The sequence below is a fragment of the Pelobates fuscus genome, chromosome 4, assembly GCF_036172605.1.
Source record: "Pelobates fuscus isolate aPelFus1 chromosome 4, aPelFus1.pri, whole genome shotgun sequence".
Taxonomy (NCBI): domain Eukaryota; kingdom Metazoa; phylum Chordata; class Amphibia; order Anura; family Pelobatidae; genus Pelobates; species Pelobates fuscus.
Genome location: NC_086320.1, coordinates 366,718,611 through 366,740,309, shown reverse-complemented (window position 1 = coordinate 366,740,309; position 21,699 = coordinate 366,718,611). Strand labels below are relative to the sequence as shown.

General features: G+C 39.7%; 1 protein-coding gene across 4 annotated transcripts in view; it reads left to right on the top strand.

Annotated features, from left to right (window-relative positions):
* DPP6 (dipeptidyl peptidase like 6) overlaps positions 1-21,699 on the top strand; it is a 1,023,075-nt gene that overhangs the window by 827,162 nt on the left and 174,214 nt on the right. For all 4 annotated transcript variants that reach the window (XM_063452684.1, XM_063452681.1, XM_063452683.1 and 1 more), the window contains exon 5: positions 18,339-18,413. In XM_063452684.1, the coding sequence (XP_063308754.1) occupies positions 18,339-18,413 (75 nt within the window). The remainder of the gene's footprint in view (positions 1-18,338; positions 18,414-21,699) is intronic.

Genomic DNA, 21,699 nt, shown 5'->3' with positions numbered 1-21,699 from the left:
GTGTACGTGCTATGAAATTATGCTTGGAAATTAATATGCTGCATAACTTCAATGTACTTCAAGTTTCGAAAGTTACAACAAGGGCCAGGTGGGCCAGGGACTTAATATCTATTGATGAGAAAAAAAGCTCTTCTTAATAAGTAAGTGATAGTATTTATCTCAATGGGGAGCTGGGAAATAGTGGCAGGAGGAACCAATGGAGGCCATAAGGCTCCACTCATACTGCAGGGTAGACAGTGCTTGGCATACACATATTGCAGCCCCCTACAGATGTTGCCATGGTATCACTCTGCACTTAAAAATTATCATTACACTGTATACTCCAGGAGAAAGTTACATCACTCAATTTATTTCCAGATTCAAACAGAACATTCAGAGTTTACATTGTAACTCCATACTACGCTTTAACCCCTTAAGGACACATTACATGTGTGACATGTCATAATTCCCTTTTATTCCAGAAGTTTGGTCCTTAAGGGGTTAATAAGGAAACTATACCTAAAGTACATGCTATATTTTAAATATTCATTGATCGTGATATTTATCTCACTTATGAGATTATACTTACATAGTTAGGTTTTTATTTTGAAAACAACTGTTAAAATGTTAATGTTAAAATCTCCAGTGCCAGGAAAACAATCCGTTTTCCTGGCACTGCAGGATTCCTCTCACTCCCACCCCCCAATCCCCAGTTGCTGAAGGGGTGAAAACCCCTTCATTGACTTACCTGAGTCGCTGCCTGCGCCTCCCCTGCCGCTCCACCTTCTGCCTACGTCGGCTGGTGGGCGAGACTGATCCCGCCCACTGGCCGAGGAGACCTAATGCGCATGCGCGGCAATGCCGCACATGCGCATTAGCGCACCCCATAGGAAAGCATTGAAAACGATTTTCAATGCTTTCAAATGGGGAATTGAGCGACGCTGGAGGTCCTCACACAGCGTGAGGACGTCCAGCGACGCTCTAGCACAGAAAACCTGTGCTATAGAGCAGGAAGTTCCCTCTAGTGGCTGTCTAATAGATAGCCACCAGGGGAGGACTTAACCCTGCAAGGTAATTATTGCAGTTTATAAAAAACTGCATTAATTACACTTGCAGCGTTAAGGGTTGTGGGAGTTGGCACCCAGACCACTCCAATGGGCAGAAGTGGTCTGGGTGCCTACAGTGTCCCTTTAAGCACAATCTGTTAAGCAACAGAAACAATGTTTGGATCATAAAAGATTCCTTTCAAAAATAGTCCACGCAAAAAAAAATTGATATATGAATAAAATGTACAAAGACATGAATGAATGAATTTCATACTAATGAAAATGTATATATACTACACAAAATATAACTTAGGTAAAAAAAAAAAAAAGAATATTCTGCAACAAAAAACAACATTTAGTTAATTGTTTAACTCGAATGATAAACAACAATTCAATTCATGCATATTTGTTTGTATACTTTTTTATGAGGTGTTTGGAGTGAGTTTCTGAATTATACAATTAATGGGGATAGAATGTTATAATATGGCTAGGCCATCACCTTGTCAAATAACTGTTTTATGTTGTTCAAAATTTGACCAGCACTTACACATCCTGTGTATTTGCGTTGTGATGTAAATCCTCATCCCCCAAAAATATCAGACTTCTTAGATAGTTTTCGAAAGTCACATTTTAGATTTTAATTTACCAAACCAGAAATTATGCGAAAGAAACAAAAGAATTTCAAGTTTTAGACCATAGTAGCCTAATAAAAAAATCTCCAACTAGCTATGTTACTAAATTTGGTGGCCCAAAATCCTGTTAAATTCTCGGAATTCCCAACTTGGTGAAAATCCGATACAACTAATTGTTTGGATAGATGAGTGAAGATCACGTTAAATATATGTATTATGTCTCGATGTGTTAAGTGAAATCTAATGAGTCACACATTAAAAAAAGAAACTGTCTTGTGGAGTTCAAACATGTCCAGCAACATAATTTTGAGTTATAAAATGTGTTGTTCAAAAACAGCCAGGATGCCAAAATCTAGCGTCTCAAAAAACAGCTAGGATGCCTTGAATCTAGCGTCTCAAAAAATCATGTGGACTATAATTACCTGTATTAATAAATAAAAACACACGACATGATGGCTCATTACTTTACAATATTTAAGTTTAATACTTTAAGTTTCACTGTTAAAAAAAATACATTTTCAGCAATAGAATGGTGATGACAAGACTAGGCAGTTAAGAGATTTACATAATTACGTATTTATGCTAAATATTTTGGAGACATCTTTGTGACTAATCCATGCTGGTATGACGAATATGTCACAGAACCTAGCAAAACGGTACATCAAACATCTCTTAGTCCATTGCACCAACTGAAAAGATAAAAAGCACACGCTATAGACAGTTTGTATAAATATCTTTAATGATGATAAAGCTAAAGCGGTAGAGAAAATCAGCTTAATTATATACAGAAATGTCATAACTTTGTCTTCAAACGCATGTACCTTGTTTGAGACGTACGGAATTGTCTGAGGAATGTTTACACTCCTCTGCTGCAGAATATACAGTGTCTATAAGTTGAAGAATCACCAAGTTATTTAATGTATTCTATTGTAAAATACTAACAGACCTTATGACGCAATTGTTTCATACCTACCGTTTCTTTTGTCTATTCCTTGTAGCAAAAAAAGGGACATGGAACTTATAGGAACCGTATCTGAGGAAAGTGTGTGGTAGGTTTGCTCCTGAAAGGACTAGTTCCCAAAATAAAGAAAATAATTTTTAAGATGCACAGTAAATAAGACACAGTAAAATCACAAAAAATAAAAAATCCTTGCTTGTAGGTAATTGTACAGAATTAATGCCAATGTTTGGGAATGTAGATTTCCGAACCACCCCTCTAAAATGTACAATAAGCCTGTATGTTGCAACAATGCTACATACAATATATGCAGTTGTACGTGTGACAGATAAATACAGAACTGAATATTATAAATAGCGTAAATGGATTCTATTGCCTTTTCCCGAACATTCCTCGTCCTTGCTATCCTATATTTCCAGATGCTGGTGTAATAAGGACTTGTAAGTCTATATGGTTGCTCTGTTTAGCACTGTCAACATCAGCCAGATAGTGAATGAATTATCTAAGCCAATCTCCCATATGCTATTGAACAGATAGTGCTAGAAGCATTGAGTATGTGTGATTGATTGGAAGACACTCGCTATTCAATGTTACTAATAAGATTACTAGCTTTCAAGGGAATCCACTAGATTGTAAAATGTTTCCATATGCATGAATGACCTTCTCCTATTCCCTTGGGAAATAGCATGCTTTTTTAAAAAGATTGTACTGCTGTCCATTTCCTGATATCTCATACAACACTTCCTGTTAGCACGTGAAGATGAAGAGGGTGGAGCTATGACATAGGGGTTTTTATTCACACAGTATGTGTCTACCATTAAGGAGAGAAGTATGCGTGCTTGAAATACACCTGTCTTAAATGCATGTTTGTAGCTTAGTGCTGGATTGCTCCCCTTTAAACTCTTGAAATGGAACATGCATTTTATAAGTACTGCATATGCTGAACAGACTGATTTAATACATCGTCTGAATTAATGGTCCTTGGAGAATTTGTTCTTCCCAGTTGACCTCTGGTTTCTATAACTCTGCATCTGCTATTCTATTGCACACTTCTTTACTGAATGTGTTTATATCTCCTTGATAATTTATTGCTATTTTTACTATTGTTATAAACCCTTATATGTATGAATGAGCGTAACAGGTATAAAGGTTTATGAATATTGATGTCAGATTATTCACTGTCATATGAAACATAGTAGGCTGTAACAGCGATTAAGGTAGAATTAATGTGATTACATTATTATAAGGACTTGACAAAAGGTTTGTGTGTCCTCCAGAAGAAATTATTCTGTGCTGGTATTTAGAATCAAGTGTTACTTTGCGTAAACTCATGTAATCCTGGTTTTGGATACAATCAACAGCCTCCTAGTAAGCCAGTTTTAAAGGGGGTCTGTCATAACACGACAGTGTCCAATTTAATGCACAAAACAGAGGAGTGATGGGGTAAATAATCAACATTATTCCAGCTTTAATATTTAATATTTGTAACTCTAATTAATTTAATAAAAGCAAACACAAGACTTGTATTATGTTCTGTTGTGTAGATTGTTAATAACATTAATATTATTTATGACGTTGTCCTTGGTTCCACCCTTTTGTTGGCATTGTCACAGGAAGCAGTTTTAAAAGATCTAAGGACTCCTGGCTTAGACTGCGTAAATACCAAATTTGAGTTCGATACTTAATCCATGTGTCATAGCAGTCATAATAAGCAAGATATTGGCTGTAACCATTTACTTTATTTTAAAACAACTATTGTATGTAACAAAAAGGGATATTGACGTTTGTGGGTTAACATTTCAGATAATAAACATAAAATTATATCTGTAAAGGAAGAATTAATAAGTGAAAATAATCAGAATGACTGAGAGGGAGTGGGTTGGGCTGGAGATGCATACCAACATGTCATCTGTGAATGATTACCTGGATATGCTCAAAATTGACCTGTATTTTATTGCCAGATCAAAAAGAAAGGGTAACACCAGACATCCCTTTCATAAACCCCTTTCAATGGTCGCTTACTGAAATCAGGCAGTCCATGGAGATGATTGTGGAGGAGTCATTATAAAGAAAGAAAATCAAGTCAAAGCAGGACACCAAACAACAGTTATTTCAATACAGGGGAAGGAAGGCTTGGAATGAAATATTTATCAAAAGAGAGGATATTTGGGGAACCCCACAGAGCCACAGTGTGTCATGTTTTGCTGGGAAACACTGGTAGATGGCTTTGGATTGTAAATGTTGGATCCAGAGAACATTCACCTTAGTTGGTTCATCGCCTAGAATAGCTACGTCAAATCTTTGTTTTTTGATTAATTCTACCTTGTGGTCATGTGACAGAAGACATGGATATTCATAGGTTGAAGAACTATGTTGCCATAGCAGCACAAAAACAAAACAGCACTCTGAATATAAAGTCATGAAAGTCATGGTTAACCAGGGCCTCTCTAGGATTATAGACAAAAAATAGATCAGTTAATAAATAATTTGAAAGAATAAAATGCTGCCATAACTAATCCTCTCTATTCAGCTGTTGTATGAATGTGTTAAAACTAATTTAAGAATGTATTTTTCTATTTTGAATTATGAGTTTTATGTATCTAATGTTTTATCTTGACTCTCAGCCAACATATCTATTTTTCTCCTCGTCTATGGTAGAGAGCATTATGTTAACAATTATGCCCTCTCTAACCTACATAAAATATGCCATTGGGGACATTCTAGGCATGTTATTATGTTAATCCCATTCACAAAGTCTCAGTTAAATGAGCCCTGAACTATGTGTGCTGTGTAATTATATGTTCCTGTGGAACTCGCTTCCCTCCTCCGTTAGATGCTCACCCAGTCTCCACTCCTTCAAAAAATCATTAAAAACCCACTTCTTCATAAAAGCGTATCAATTAAACTCTTAATAGCTCCCAACTGATTCCTCTTCTGCAACTGTCACTAGTCTAATACTCTCCTTACCTTTTGTGTCATTTTACCCCACTCCCTCTAGCATGTAAGCTCATTGAGCAGGGCCCTCGACCCCTCTGTTCCTGTGTGTCCAACTTGTCTGGTTACAACTACATGTCTGTTCGTCCACCCATTGTAAAGCGCTGCGGAATTTGACGGCGCTCTATAAATAATAGAATAATAATAATAATAATATGGTATTGTGTTCATAGCTTAACAACATGCACAGATATGACACATATAAATGCTAAGGAATAATATCCAGAACTTGCTTCAAAAATAATTAACACGTACAAGACAAGCCATTGCCAGCACAATGCAGCAACGATATAGAAATAAATAAGTAAATTTTAGGGTCCTAACAAACACTGAGAGTGAAGATCGAAAGCTATGAATTTTTTAGGCCTGTGGGTAAACGGATTATTAATGGGGGACTACCCAGAACCAACTCGGGCAACAACCTCTTATGTCTACATTGTTCATGTAATAGGATTAAAGCAGCTCTGCCATGTGTTTGTTTCCAGTCTCACTTTCCTTATATCCCTTGTATTTTAATTACTATAGTCCCCTCTTTGTCACTTGCCTTTATTTGTATCTATTATCTTTTCTTTAATTCACTGGTTCTTCCTACCTGGTTGCCTCCATTTTGTTCTTCTCTGTCCATGATGTCTGCAGATTGTCCTTCTCTGGATTCTTTTCACTAATAGATTATGGGTTAATTAGATTAACAACTGAAATCGGAACGTCGTTTAAACTCCACCAATTGTCTATCAAATAAACTAAGGCGGATTTAAAAAAAAACAAAAACAAAACAAGGATAAACAGAGGGACAGACATTATTAACTTAATAGCAAAAAACCTGCAAAGTGACAAAGCCATTTTAAATTATATATATTCATAAAAACTCCGGAAGAATATGTCTATCACTCACAAGGTACCAAGTTTGGAATGCAAGCAGCAAAAGTGGAAAGTGATTTGCACATTCTCGATCAATCTCTATATGTCTATCTGATGCCTTTATTAAATATCAAAATTAGAATACTTCCCCAAATTGTATATTATATCCAATTATTACCCCGTATATACTCCTTGGATGTTTATCAGAGTTTCCTCTTTATTATGTCTTATATTTTGTGTGTATTTTTTATTACTCTAAAGAACACAGAAGCAGCCGTCGCTTTTAAAGCTGATAATATCTATTTATTTGCGTCAAAGCTCGAGTCCTCTGCAGGACGTATTTCTGAAAAAGGTCCTGCTGTGGATTGAAACTTTGATGACCCTTGGACTTTAAATCCGAAGTGAACACACATTAACAGCTGGAGAGCCATGATTGCTTCTCTACTGTGTTATCAGTGTCTAGATGCACATCATTGTCCTTTTTATTTTTTCAGTTTGAAAGCCAGGAATTTTGCATTCTATTTAGAAATGTGCAGCTGGTGAGTGTCTGTATTTACTTTCCATTAGACACATACGCATGCATGCATGCACGCACAAACACACACACACACACACACTCACTCACACAAACAATAAGATTGACAATTCCATTGGGCTATAAAAAAGAAATGTGACGCTAAATGAATTCTTGGCTGAATCAACATGCTGCGTGCATTTAATTTAAAAAAAAAAACAGCTGCAGGGCTGTAGTTAGTCATCCCTGAAATACATCTATTATTTTTCAATTGACGTGGGCAGTGAATAGGGCAACCGCTGTGCCCTATATGCTCGCACTATCATACAGCAGCTGGGGAATCATGGATCAAAGCAACAGGTTGACTATCTCGATTGTTTGCCGTGTTGGAATTTTCAGATATTTAAAGTGGTTTTCTCATATTTATACAAAACATTGTAGGACAACCAATGGCTTGCTACTGCTGATTGCTTTAGGTTTGGTCGACACCTTTGGAAATGTTTTTTATACCTTTCCAATCACACAGAATAAACATACATCTGACATACACCGGCATTCTTAGAATCTTCCAAATGTGTCATTATTAGTTTTCATGGACAGGTGTAACTCCATCATGCTCCTTCAGTGCTTGAGGTTGCCCTGTAATATGCATAAATTATATCCTGCAGAGGAGAAGTCACGCAGAGACATAGGCACCTACTCTAATATGTGGTGGCAATGTCCACGTATTTAGATAAATTGGAAGAGTGTATATGCGAAAGATATTTTTCGCTCTGTTGAGAGTTTATCACCAGAATTGTGTCTATTCAAAATAATTCCTGAGGTTTCACTAATTGATGGAATACTAGTAGGTTTAATCGCGGCTACAACGGTTGTACCTAGATATTGGAAATTGACTATGATTCCAGTTATTAAAGAAGCTTTATATCCTGGTTCTGGAACATAAACGGCACGAGTTGAATCTTTGTTTACCATCTAGCCCAGGGATTCACAATAACATTTTCCCGTGTAACCTTTTAACATCGTGGAACACCCCCCCCCCCCCCCCCCCAAAAAAAAAATTTGCACCGTAACACAAATCTTTTAGTTAGCAGTTTAGTTTTATTGGTATATACACAATTATTTCTACAGATAGTAAACAGATTGTAGTACTTAGGAGCAGGTGTGCTTTTGTGTGTAGAGTTGGTGTTTGTATGTAGACACATAGAAACATAGAATGTTACGGCAGATAAGAACCATTCGGCCCATCTAGTCTGCCCAATTTTCTAAATACTTTCATTAGTCTCTGGCCTTATCATATAGTTAGGATAGCCTTATGCCTATCCCACGCATGCTTAAACTCGTTTACTGTGTTAACCTCTACCACTTCAGCTGGAAGGCTACTCCATGCATCCACTACTACTACATCCAAGCCTCTCTCCACAACACCACTAGCCTCAGTGCCTCTCTCCACAACACCACTAGCCTCAGTTCCTCTCTCAACAACACCACTAGCCTCATTTCCTCTCTCCACAACACCACTAGCCTCATTTCCTCTCTCCACAACACCACTAGCCTCAGTGCCTGTCTCCATAACACCATTACACTCTGAAAGTGCAGAAAATGAATTATGTAAATCAACAGACTGTGCAATATGCAGTTTATCCACAACTCTAAGTCTACCAGATCCTACAGTGATCCATCTGCCATTCCTAGTAATGTTTGCATTTGAGTGTAGGGGTGTGTTTTGGATGTAGTGTTGGATTTTAAATGCATGTGTGTAGTATTGGTGTTTGAGTGAAAGGTGTGTTTGTATATAATTTTGGAGTTTAAATTCAGGGGTGTTTTTGTACGTAATGTTTGTGTTTGCAGGGGTGTGTTTGCATGTTGTGTTGGTGTCTGGTTGCTGGGATGTATGCACATACACTGCCACATACATACACTAACACAGAGATACACACTTCACATATACAAACATTCATAAACACACAGACACAAAGATACACACTAACACATGAACACATCTTGATACACCTTAAAACACAAATACATGCATACTGACACACAAATACACACACACACACACTGAAAGATACACATAGTGACAATCAGATACACACACTGACACAAATATAAGATACACTCAGATACACACACTGACAGACAGATACACACACACACACACTCAGATACACACAGATATATGCACACTTACACACAGATACACTGAAATATACACACACTGACACTCATATATACACAGTGACCCATACACACCGATACACACACTCAGATTCACACAGTGACACATACACACTGGCACAGACACACACACAGACACACACACTGCTACATACACACACCTTAACACAGAGATACACACACACTGAAAGATACACACACTGACACTCAGATACACACACTGGCGCTTACACTCAGATACACTCTGACACAGGTACACACAGTGACACATACACAGATACACAGTGGCCCAGATACGCACACTCAGATACACACAGTGACACAAACACTGACACAGATACACACACTCAGATACACACAGTGACACAAACACTGACATACAGATACACACACTCAGATACACACACTTAGATACACATAGTGACACATACACATAGTGACACACAGATATACACACACACTGTCAAATACACACACATGTGATTTTCTTATATTTGCAGTCAATCTCTTGTTAGCATACTTGATGTCAGCAGGAGAGTGACTTGCTGGCTGAGGCTGGTGTGTGTGTGGGGGTGAGCCGCTCACTCCCAGCTGCTGCCTCTCTCCCTCCAGTGCGGCGTTTTCTATATGAAGCTGGGAGGAAATTACCGTCTTCCACTTCCTCCCATCATCCCACACTACTCAGCCCGGTCACACAATTAATTAGCCGCAGCACCGACTGAGTCCCTCTGCCGCAATGCCCATCGGGTGGCAAATCACAGCAGAACTCCAATTTTGTTCCGCGGAACACCAATTGGGAAACGCTGATCTAGCCTAACTGTTTCCCTCAAGTACCATTGGAACATTTGGGAGGAAACTGTCAAATGTTTTTAATATTTTATATAATTAAAATTCTGTTTGTTTTCTAGTGTTTCTGTTAATGTTCCTAGCCCAGTTGCGTCTACTTTTCGAGAACATAATATTAATTACCAAACAATGCAAACTGTTTTCTTTTACAATATTTAGATACCGGGATATTGTTTATTATAATTATGCTCTTCCCAATTCCATAATGGGTGGAAGTTTTGCCCCTGTTCGTATTATTATATTATTGATTTTTTTTTTTTGGGGGGGGGTGTATTTTTTTCTTAATGAGTGTTCATTCATTTATCTTGATAAATGTTAATTATTATTATTGTTTCCTTAGTTAAAATTGCAAAACTGCTCAATAAAAACTATTTGACAAAATAGTTATGTGGTTAATCTGAGCAGATGATGCAGGTCCATTCCTGGATAAGTCATTGGCTTCCCACCAACAGCAAAATATATATTGTGCAAAATGTCGACACTTATTATCCAAACAGACAGTACAGTAAGACGATGTAATATTCGTCTGGAAAAAAAGAGTGTACCTGGCAAGATCTCTGAATGAATCCCTTGGATGTCATAGTGCGATGACTTCATTTTCACGGTATCTGGATTCCCTCTAAGGCCAGATGTTCTGCCAATGACCTATACAAGTAGCGGTGAGAAAAAACTCACCGTGGTCTTAACATCAGGCTCCAAGGGAATGCTAAGAGGTTAAAATTAATTAAATGTACAAATCATGGAGTCAAAGCTTGTTTGTACATATTGTGAACCGAGCCCTTACCATTCATCATAAAAATTACTTTGATGCAAAAAGGAGTAATGGTTGATGCAAAAAAAAGGTCAGTAACACTCATAGCCTTTTAACTAGCAATGAAAGGGTTAATCATTTTTCCTGCATCCGTGAAAATACATGTAAATCTCCCCGAATTCCATTTCCAGTTGGATTTGACACATAAATTTTTTTTTTAAAATGGTGTCCTGCTTCTGTCATTAAAGGTGTATTGTTATATGCACATACAACTGGCTGAGGACATTAATGTGTATTTCTGCCAAGACAAAAGCACTTTCAGACTTGCTGATCTCACATTTCTGTGGATTCTTCTCTTCGCCAGTGTTAATTTTGGCGGCAAATTTCAATTTTGTTTTAAGTCATAGTCTTTTGACTAAAAAGCCATTTTAGTTTTAGTCGTATTTTAGTCGTCTAAATTGTTTAGGTTTTAGTCTAGTTTTAGTCGTCTGAATCTCCAGTAGATTTTAGTCGACACAACTTAAATCTTATAGGTTTAGTTAAAGCCTCTACCTGTCTCTTTTGCCCGTTCCCCAACACCTCTGTGTCTCTTTGTATCCTTCCAGCCGCTCTGGGTGTCTCTCTCCCAAGGCTTGATCTGTCTCTGTTGAACCTTCCACAGCCCCTCTGTGCAGTGTTAATTTTGGTGGCAAATTTCAGTTTAATTTTAGTCGTGTTTTAGTCATCTGAATTGTTTTAGTCAACTAAATCTCAAAAATTTTTGTCAACTAAAATTTGACTAACATTGTTAGTCGACAAAAGTAACACTGCTCTTCACATACTATAACCAGTGAAATTCACTTCCAGACTTGTTTCGTATCTTAGAGTGTTGGGAGGTATGCATTAGTTTATATGCTCCAACTGTCAACTTAAAGGAGCACTCTAGGCACCCAGACCACTTCAGCTTAATGAGGTGGTCTGGGTGCCAGGTCCCTCTAGGATTAACCCTTTTTTTAATAAACATAGCAGTTTCAGAGAAACTGCTATGTTTACACTGAGGGTTAATCCAGCCTCTAGAGCCTCTAGTGGCTGTCTCATTGACAGCCGCTAGAGGCGCTTGCGTGCTTCTCACTGTGAAAATCACAGTGAGAAGACGCCAGCGTCCATAGGAAAGCATTGTAAAATCTTTCCTATGCGACCGGATGAATGCGCGCGCGGCTCCTGCCGTGCATGCGCATTCAGCCGATGACGGCGCGAGGAAGGAGGAGAGGAGGAGGAAAGCTCCCCGCCTGGCGCTGGAGAAAGGTAAGTGTTTAACCCCTTCCTCTCTCCAGAGCCCGGCAGGAGGGGGACCCTGAGGGTGGGGGCCCCCTTCAGGGCACTATAGTGGTCTTTTAAATCAACTAGCGGAGGGTACTAGTCTTCCCAAGATATTTTATGCATGAAATAAGTATAAGGGATCCCTAGTGCCCTCGGCTAACTGGAAATGAAATTAAGGGTTATCATAACAGTGAGAAGAACTGAGTGGCTGACTTAGAAAGTACATCTTCTCAAACCTACAGCAAGTGATAGTTTAAATCTTGACTTTCATTTAGTTTCTTTTTAACAAGACCAGAAAAAGTGAACAAAAGAAGCAAACATGCACAAGTGAGTGATCTGTCACTTCAAACATCGAATCCAATAAAATTAGACAAAAAAAGATCAGTCAGCACATAGGACAGTCTTTTGTATGACATTCTTAGAAGATCACAGCTCTATCTTCAAACAGAGCAGATAAAAAAAAAAAAAAAAGCTGATCAGGCATTTTCTCATATACAGCAGCTTCCAACACAGTAACAAAGTCAGATGGTGGAACAAAATTTAAAAAAAGAGTGTTTAGAGAGTTCAAAAAAAGAAAGGTAGTAAAGAATAGACATCACATTTTTAAATTGTCACGTTATGTGGTTAAAATTAATCTGTCTTTCAAAAATGTTTCAAAATGTTTTCGGTCATATAGCTTTAGAGTTCATTATACATTCTTTTATTTGGAAACTGAAATAGTTAGAAGGACACTCTAATTACCCTAAAAACCTACATTCATTTCATATGGCATGGTGCAAGAAGGTGCCCTCTTAATGTGCCCATGCACACAGTTTCTTATAACTGGAGACATTAGCAAAGGACCCTTCAACTATATGGCTATATCTTCAATGGACAGGGATTTATGGACCTTTAGGCGCCATTAACTACAATAAAAGGCTCCTCATGGGTGGAGCTACGTTATGGTCTGGGAAGTGCACTGTACTTCTACTTGCTGTGGATTAACAATTTAATAATGTGTAGAGCATGCATGTCAGACTCAAAGGCTAACACGTGCCAAATAAACCAGGTTTAAGTCTATGTGGGCCACAAGAAAACAAAAACTTTAGTTTTCATAAAAACGTATGTTTAAATGTACGATATAGAAAAAGTTGCCTAACTGATAGTGGATGTCCTCAAAGAGCGAATTCATTTTAAGGAGACGCATTTCCATATAACCAATGTTTCAGTCCAACTACCTTGACATATTAAGAAAAGTTTGGTAATGGGACTGAATGGGACTGAAATGGTAAATGTATGCTGTTGTACAACTGTAAAAAACAAACTTGATGATCACAGCCAATCCAATGCTTTCCCGTAGGAAAGTATTTGGAGGTTATTGTGGATGTGTGGCAAAAAGCTGCACGTCCAATCAGCGTCTCCATGGGAAGCGTTCAGCGCCTCCATGCAGACCCAATCTAATACACTGCCCACAAATCCAATACACTGCCCCCTCTCCCCATTTTAATACACTGCTCCTTAATATAATATACTGCCCCTCCTCCCTCCATTCTAATTTAACCCTCTGCCCCCACTCCCACCACTCTAATTTAATACACTGCCGTCCCTCCTCCAAATTTAACACATTTCTTTACCCTCCCACCACTCTAATACACAGCCTCACTACCTCAAACAATTTAATACACTGGCACCCTACCTCCCTTAAATTAATTCAGTGCCCCCTCCCTTAAATGAATACATTGCCCACTCCCTCCCTCAATTGAATACACTGGCCCTCACCCTTCCCAAATTAATATACTGTCCCCTCCCTCCCTCCCTCAAATTAATACACTGCTCACCTTCCCCGGTTTAATACACTGGCACACTCTATCCCCCAAATTAATACAGTGCCCCCTCCATCCCTCCCTCAAATTAGTACACTGCCAACTCCCTCTCCCAATTTAATACACTGCCCCCTCCTCCCCAAATTAATACACCGCCCACTCCCTCCCCCAATTTAATACACTGCCCCCCTCCCTACCCAAATTAATACAGTGCCCACTCCGTCCACCAATTTAATATACTGGCCCTGACCCTTACCAAATTAAGATACTGCTCCCCTCCTCAATTTAACACACTACACAGAAAGGTCCCCTAAGTCTCTCTTCTCCTACCTTAAGATGAGCCTCCTGTGCTCCAGTTCTAGCCCTGCTCTTATCTGAAAGCAGGCCAGCAACTCTGCGCTCTTGTGGCCGTGGGAGGGAAGGCAAGACTCAGACAGGAAATATCTTTCCAGTCTTGCAGCTGTTCGGAGCCTCAGCACAAAGCGGCCCCAGAGCAGGCCGGCCGCAAATATATTAATTGTGGGCCGCAAGTTTGATATGCTTGGTGTAGAACATACTCAAGGACATGGTAATCCCAAACTGGAAAGTGGATTTACCAATTTGAGACCTTTTATCCTGGCATCTAAATTGTATCCCCAAAACCCCGTACAACAAATTGCAATGGTCACATGCATCATATACTGCAGGATGTGTTGAAATGCTAAACAAGCTTATAGCAGCTACAATCAGTTTATTGCCAACTTCAAATACACTTTTTGTAAATAGAGATGTGCCTGGTTTCTTCGAAGCTGCTGAGCCATCATGAATGTAGGAATGCACTTTCTGAGATCTAGAGAGGTGACGTGGGGACATGTACCGCTTGTAACCATCCAATGGTTGGATGTAGATGGAAAAGAAGCATGTACAAATTCCTCATTTGACTTAAGACTTTGACTTTGACAGTATTTTTCTTAATTGCTGCAGCAATTTTCTACAGTTCTAATAAATTGTGTGGGAGTCAGGGCAGTAACCACCTTGCACCTATGCAATGGTTATGGTGGTAAGAGTGCTCATTTAAGTTTAAGGTCATTTAATGCCAACAAGAGATGATGCTATCTAAAAAAACCTTCAACTTTGTATTTGTGGTTTCATTCATTTTCTATGCGTCTAATGGTTGGATTGGTAACTAAAAGTGAGCCTGCAGGAATACTAATCCTTGTCCTTATTTGCCTTGTCCACCTTTAATATTCAAAGTTGTCCTGTCACAAAAGTGGAGATGACAAGGTCAGCTTCATGTAATATTACTAATGTAGTTTTGTGTGTTGTGTCAATGGAATCACCTGAAAATCTTAAGACAAAAATATATCACTCGATTTAACTCTTCTGAGATTACACTGCATTTTGTATAAGGTTATACCATTGTTGGCAAGAAAAGTAAGAAGACATGTTAGCCTGAATTGGAGGGATTGGTTTATACCCTTCCACTTAGTTAGTGGTCTCTGCCATTTCCAGCACAGTGTTGCCGGTGAGTGCCATTTCTAAATACAGTTTTGGTGCATTCAGGACCTATACAGGTACTCCAAGTTCACCTGCAGAAGTTGTCTCATGGGTGTAATCACAGGAAGGCAGTTCTTATTCACCTTGAATCTCATGGCGGAAGATGATAATGGGTGGTAGACATTCCTTCGAAAGTTCCTTAGCATGCAGCACGTAATGGTGGTTTATTCAGCCATCAAAACAAAAAGACAACATCATGGTTGACTAAGACACCAAGTGCATCAAAATGGCTGAAGAAATGTTATTATAATTATATTAACATTCACCATGAATTTACATGAGGTCCCCAATCATCCTCTATGAGAAGCATGGATTTTACCATCACTGAGGAAGCCAGGTTTCCTCCATTATGTCGCATGTGGAGGGGAGGTAAGCAGCTATTCACCATTTGAATACTGGTTATACTATTACCATTGTATTACTACACATATCTCAATCTATTTCTGAGGTCACGTACTCACTAAACACGATCATACAGCACAGGGCGCTAGCTCATTTATTATGCTTGGTCATTTACACAGAATTTCCTCTCAACGATGGCGAGTGCGCAATTAATAACAATTAGTTATTCATCGCAGATCTTACTCGATCACAGAAGCACATGCTCAATTAGTTTAATTAATCATTTACCACAGACAGTCTTACCTCACAAAACTTTCCAAAATCAATGGCATGTGCTCAGTTATGTGCGACTGGTCATTTATCAGAGTGTCATCTATCACAGAGGTTATTGTTCAATTAGTTTTGTGCTCGTTAGACCATCAGGTCCAAGTCAGGTATATGCCCATTAACTAAACTTAATATGAAATTAAGTTTTGCTGGTCAGCTGTCCTTGCACATATTAGAAGCAAATAAAATGTTGGTAACTTTGGTGTATGAAGCTCAACGTATGGGATGGGGCACATTTTTTTTACTATGTATCTGGACATCAGGGCTAGCTAGGGTTTCTGGTGCCCTAGGTGAACTAAGTACCTGGCCCATGCTCGACTTCACATTATTATGAAGTTTTATGGCCACCTCCAAAGTTGTAAGGTTTGTTCAACTCTTGGAAATTGTCTATATCATAAGTTCCCAACCCAGTCTCCAAGGCACCCCAACACTTCAGTATTTAGGCATGTCCTGGTTCTATTCCAACAGGGATACTTACAAAACCTTGACCATTGCTGTGCACTGAAGACTGAGTTGGAAAGATTGGACTATATGTGCACTAGTAGATTAATCTAGATCAGGTGAAACCAGTATCATTATAACAGTCTAAATCAATGGTGCCCAACTAGGTCTTCTCATTCTCTTGGCAAAGTTAGAACAATGTAGATCAAATTTAAAGTAATAAAACAAAAAAAATGCAAATGGTTTAGAAAAAAGATTCAGATAAACCAAAAGGGTGTAAAAATGGCCTAAATAATTATGTATATATTTGCAGTACACTGATAAGTACCGGAGGATTGGAGGAGTTTCAGGAAGTGTACCAGAGGATTGGAGGAAGGCAGATGTGGTTCCTATATTCAAAAAGGCTTCAAAATTCTTGCCTGGGAATTATAGACCTGTGAGCTTAGCTTCAGTGGCTGTGAAAGTATTTGCAAGGGTAATAAGGGATAATGTTCAAGAATTCCTTAAGAATAATGTGGTTATTAGTAAAAATCTGCATGATTTTTGATGCATAGGTCATGTCAAACTAACTTGATTGCATTCTACAAAGAAGTAAGTAAATGTATAGATCAGGGTGTTGCAGTGGATGTGATCTACTTGGATTTTGCTGAGGCATTTGATACAGTTCCAGACTCTTTATAAATCACTGGTAAGACCACATCTTGAACATGCTATGCAATTATGGCATTAGAAAAAGTGCAGAGGCGGGCTACAAAATTAATAAAAGAAATGGAACATTTTAATTAGGAAGAAAGGTTAACAAATTTAAACCTCTTTAGTTTAGATAGACGTCACCTCAGGGGGGATATGATAACATTATACAAAAATATCCGGGGCCAATACAAACCAGTTTTTGTGGAAATCTATTCAAAAACAGGATTATACATAGGACACAAGGTCATGTGTTTAGACTGGAAGAAAGAAGATTTAGTCTAAGGCAAAATAAAGAAGTGTACAGATCTACATATGTTTAAACAGCAACTAGATGCACACTTGCAAAAACAGAATATTCAAGAATATAATATTTCAATGTAGGGTAATCACTTCTTGATCCAAGGATTAATCTCACTGCCATTCTGGGGTCAGGAGGGATTTCTTTTTCCAAGTTTGTTGCAAAATTGGAAGTGCTTCAAACTGGGTTATTTTTTTGCCATCTTCTAGATTTTTTTTACTGTTCTTCCTTTTTTCCCCTCTTTTGCTCACTTCTCACTTGATCAATATTTAGTGTCTGTCTCCTAGCCATCAATAATTATTTTTTCCAATCAATCATCTCTTTTTTGTAATTCCGAATTATGAATCAAATGAACTGTCTATTGTCCATTTTGTTTGTTTCATGATTAGTTTATATGGTGGTTTGGAAATCAAGAATTCGGCCAATTTGCAGTTCCTAAGGAAGCAAATCTCCAAGTTTAGTTTGCATGGTCAAAATTCACCCAAACCAAAAAAAAAAGTATGGAAGAAATGCAAACCACCCAATTTTTAATAAATACATACACCTCTCAGTCCTTAAATCCACCTGTGGCTGTGCAAAACCCAATCATCTGGATTTGCTGATGGTAGAAGGGAAGTAAGACTAAGTAAGTCCTGGTTCATGCTATGTCAGTAGGCTCTTCAGGCTCCTGGATTTAAAAAGTCCCAAAGATCCACGGCTGAAAATGTGTTAATCCTGGCCTCTGGAGGGCCTTCTCTAGCCAGGCATCTGTTCAAAAATGATACAACACTGCACTGCATAATTACATCTATCTTGAGTTGTGTTGCTTGTATCAATAACTCTTACTCTTTATTTTTTGTAGGACGCCTTAAGGGTCAGCAAATATGAAATATCCCGAGACATGAAGTATGCACTCCTGGCATATGATGTCACCCATGTGAGTATTGCAGTTTTTTTTTTTTAATTCTTTATTTTTGCGTGCATGGATAAGTACAAAACAACCCGGCTGGCCACAATAGCCTTGCGGGTGATGGTTGTTACATGACTTCACAACAAAATTAAGGCATACTTTTGTCTGTCATTTCGGAGTTGTAACGTCAGCTAGATCTGCACATTTTTATTTTTTACAAGTCAATTAGTGTGAAACTAAGGCCTCCATGGAGTGTATTCACAGTGTATGTCAGTCTACGAGTTTCGGGTTCATGTTAAATCGGGGGGGGTGTGTACCCACAGGTTATCAGTCTGGAGGCAGTTGTCAGCATGTTTGTACCCCTCAGGTTTGCGTGTGTGTGCGTATGGCTGTCCTTAGTGTTGTTAGTGTCTGCGAGTGAATTCTATTGTGTCCGTGTAGATTGGCGTGTGCTTGTGGGGTGAGCGTTATCGCTCATAGAGCCCGTTGCGTCTTTGTGGTGTACCGATGGGTTGGGGTTTCGACTTCTTACCGAGGAAGTCACGGGGGGGGTGGGAGAAAGATTACTCTCCCTGGAGCTTGTGGTGTTCTTTGTCCGAGTCAGTCACGGCTGGTGATGGTTGGTCGCAGTTATGGTATAGCGTATGCTATACTTGTTAGATGTGTGTGTAGTAGTATCATGCTGAAAACAGTAACAAAATACAAAAACTAACATAACCCATAGAAATAAAAATAAACAGTCACAGGATAAAACAGCAGTAGAGCCGGCAAGCAAAGCAAAAAAGAGGAGACAGTGCCTGCTGGATATATTAGAGTTGCTGACCGCCAGTGTTACAGTTCAGATCAGCCCTTCCTCTGCGCCTGCGGAGGGCACTTATAGGGTCTAAGGTCTGGCACGGTGGGGCAGTTCAGGTTAGGGCTCCGCTTCTCTCCGTGTTCCTAGGGGTGAAAGAGATTACCGTCTCTGGATTCCATGTGTGCGACGTTGTGGGATTCTCCCTTGTTTGGGTGAGCGCTAGTATCCCCAGTGCCCTCAGGAATGGTTCTGCGTTCTGTAGTGAGGAGAGGCTTGCGTGGCGCCCTCCTTGGACACTGTCAAGGATCTTGGGAATGTCCATTTATACTCAATCTTTGCCTCTCTCAGTTGGGTTGTGACCGGGGCCAGGGATCTGCGCCACAGTAATGTGTTGTGGGTCAGGTCTTGGTAAAAGGTAATTTGTGAATTTTCAAATGTTAGCGGGGTCTTCCCTCTGACCGCCGTGAGAAGCTTAATTTTGTCGGTCACGGAGTGACATCGGATAATGACATCTGGAGGGGCGTCCATTGGTGCTTGTCTGGCTTTTCTGATTCTAAAACAGCCGTCCAACACAAGTTTTTTTGCCTGAGCGGGTGGCAGAATTGTTGCTATGAGACGTCTGAGGTAGTGGGGTAGTTCTGAGGAGTCTATGGTGTCTGGGATCCCCCTTAGTTTTAAGTTAGCGCGTCTGTTGCGGTCTTCTGTTTGGTCCAGTCTCGTGATTAGGGAGGACTGTACGGCCTGCATATGGGAGCAAGTGTTTTTTAACTCTCTCACCTCGTTTTTGAGGTCCAGGATGTCCTCCTCTGTAGCCTGTGTGCGTGCTGTCCTCGCTTGTAATTCAGTCTTTATTAGGTTAATGTCTGCTGCATGCATTCTCCTCATTTCCATCATCAGGAGGTCGGCAATATCTTGTTTGGTAGCCAGGGTTTGAGTGTCCTGGCTAGCTAGTGGTTCTGTGACTTGGGGAGCGGTGGATGTTTCTAATCCGGCCCCATGCTGTTTCCCCTCATCTGGAGAGGCTGGCGTGCGCTCCGGCGGAGCCGCCATCTTGGGCGCCATTGGCCTCTGTAGCATGTCACCTATATCTTGAATGCCTCTGCTGGCAGTTGGTGGAGGCTTTTGGGACCTGCGACCCATTGTGTAGCCATCCGATTCCGCAGGGTCAGTTAACAGGTAGGTGCTGTGTCGAGCGTCGAATGCAGCGACCTCCGTCGCGTACCTTGTGGCTTGGAGTGTCAGGTAGGCCCCAGATTTTTGCCGGGTCTTTTTACCCGTTTGCGGGAACTGGAACGGCATTCGTCTGAGCCTTGGGCTCCAGGGGGAAGTCCGATGGGTGTTTGGGTCTTTGGATGGTACCTCGGTACCTCGGATTAAGGCGGATTATCGGCGTTTGTTCGGAGCTCACATTAAGTGCGTCCGTTCAGGCTCAGCTCCAGGCTCCGCCCCCCAGTATTGCAGTTTTATGTGGATACTATGTATGTTATGTTTTGTTCCAGCACTGATGTGGCAAATATTATTAATCTAAAGGTGTATAATTTACTTAAGGGCATACTATAGACACCAGAACCACTACAGCTTAATGTAGTTGTTCTGGTGTCTCTCTCTGCAGACTGAGCACTGTAAAAACACTGTCATTTTGAGAGAAAATGTAGTGCTTACATTACTGTCTAGCTCCACCTCTAATGGCAGTCACTCAGACAGGCACTTGAGGTACTTCCTATCTCACTGCTGCACAGTGCACAGCACTTGCATACTGCATCTCTACGCTCTGCGTGAATGTGTTAAATGTTATTCATAGAGATTCATTGATTCAGTGAGTCAATGCTGATTGGCAATGCGCGCATGAGCAATATCCTCCCGATGCTTTCCTGTGAGAAATCATTGCATTGGCTGAGATCTACAAGATTGATGATCTCAGCCATGGAAGGGGCCAGATGCAGCGTGACCGGCGCTGTGTGAGAGAAAAGGTGAGTAAAAACAGTTTTCCCATGAGATATAAGGAAGGCCTGGGACTTAAAGAGTTAAACACTATTGTGTCAGGAATCCATGTTTGTATTCATAACACTATAGAGTGCTATTAAAGGACATAGGATCTTGCCCTTTACAAATACAGTGGATACTGCCATCTAGCAGATCTGAGGGGAATTGATGGCACATTTAATTAGAACTGAAAAGCATGAGACTAGCAAACTATAGCACGACTCGGCATTACACAGAGGACGATTTATAAGGGAATACTGTTTATAGCAAACAGAGATACATTGCAATCTTGCCCGGCATGTATGTCCACTAAACGTGGCCATTCAACCCTCGTTAGTATTAACCTCTCCCTTGGGCACCTTCCTGTCCGGGTAATAGGTTCTCATTGCTGTGAGCACAAAATACCAAGGATTGTTCTGTTTATACTCTATAAACATCTATAGGTTAAATTTGTACCTAGGATATGGCATTAAGGGCAACTTGCAAGATGAATGTTCTACCAAATGGTTCCCAATAGCCATCATTCACGTGGTT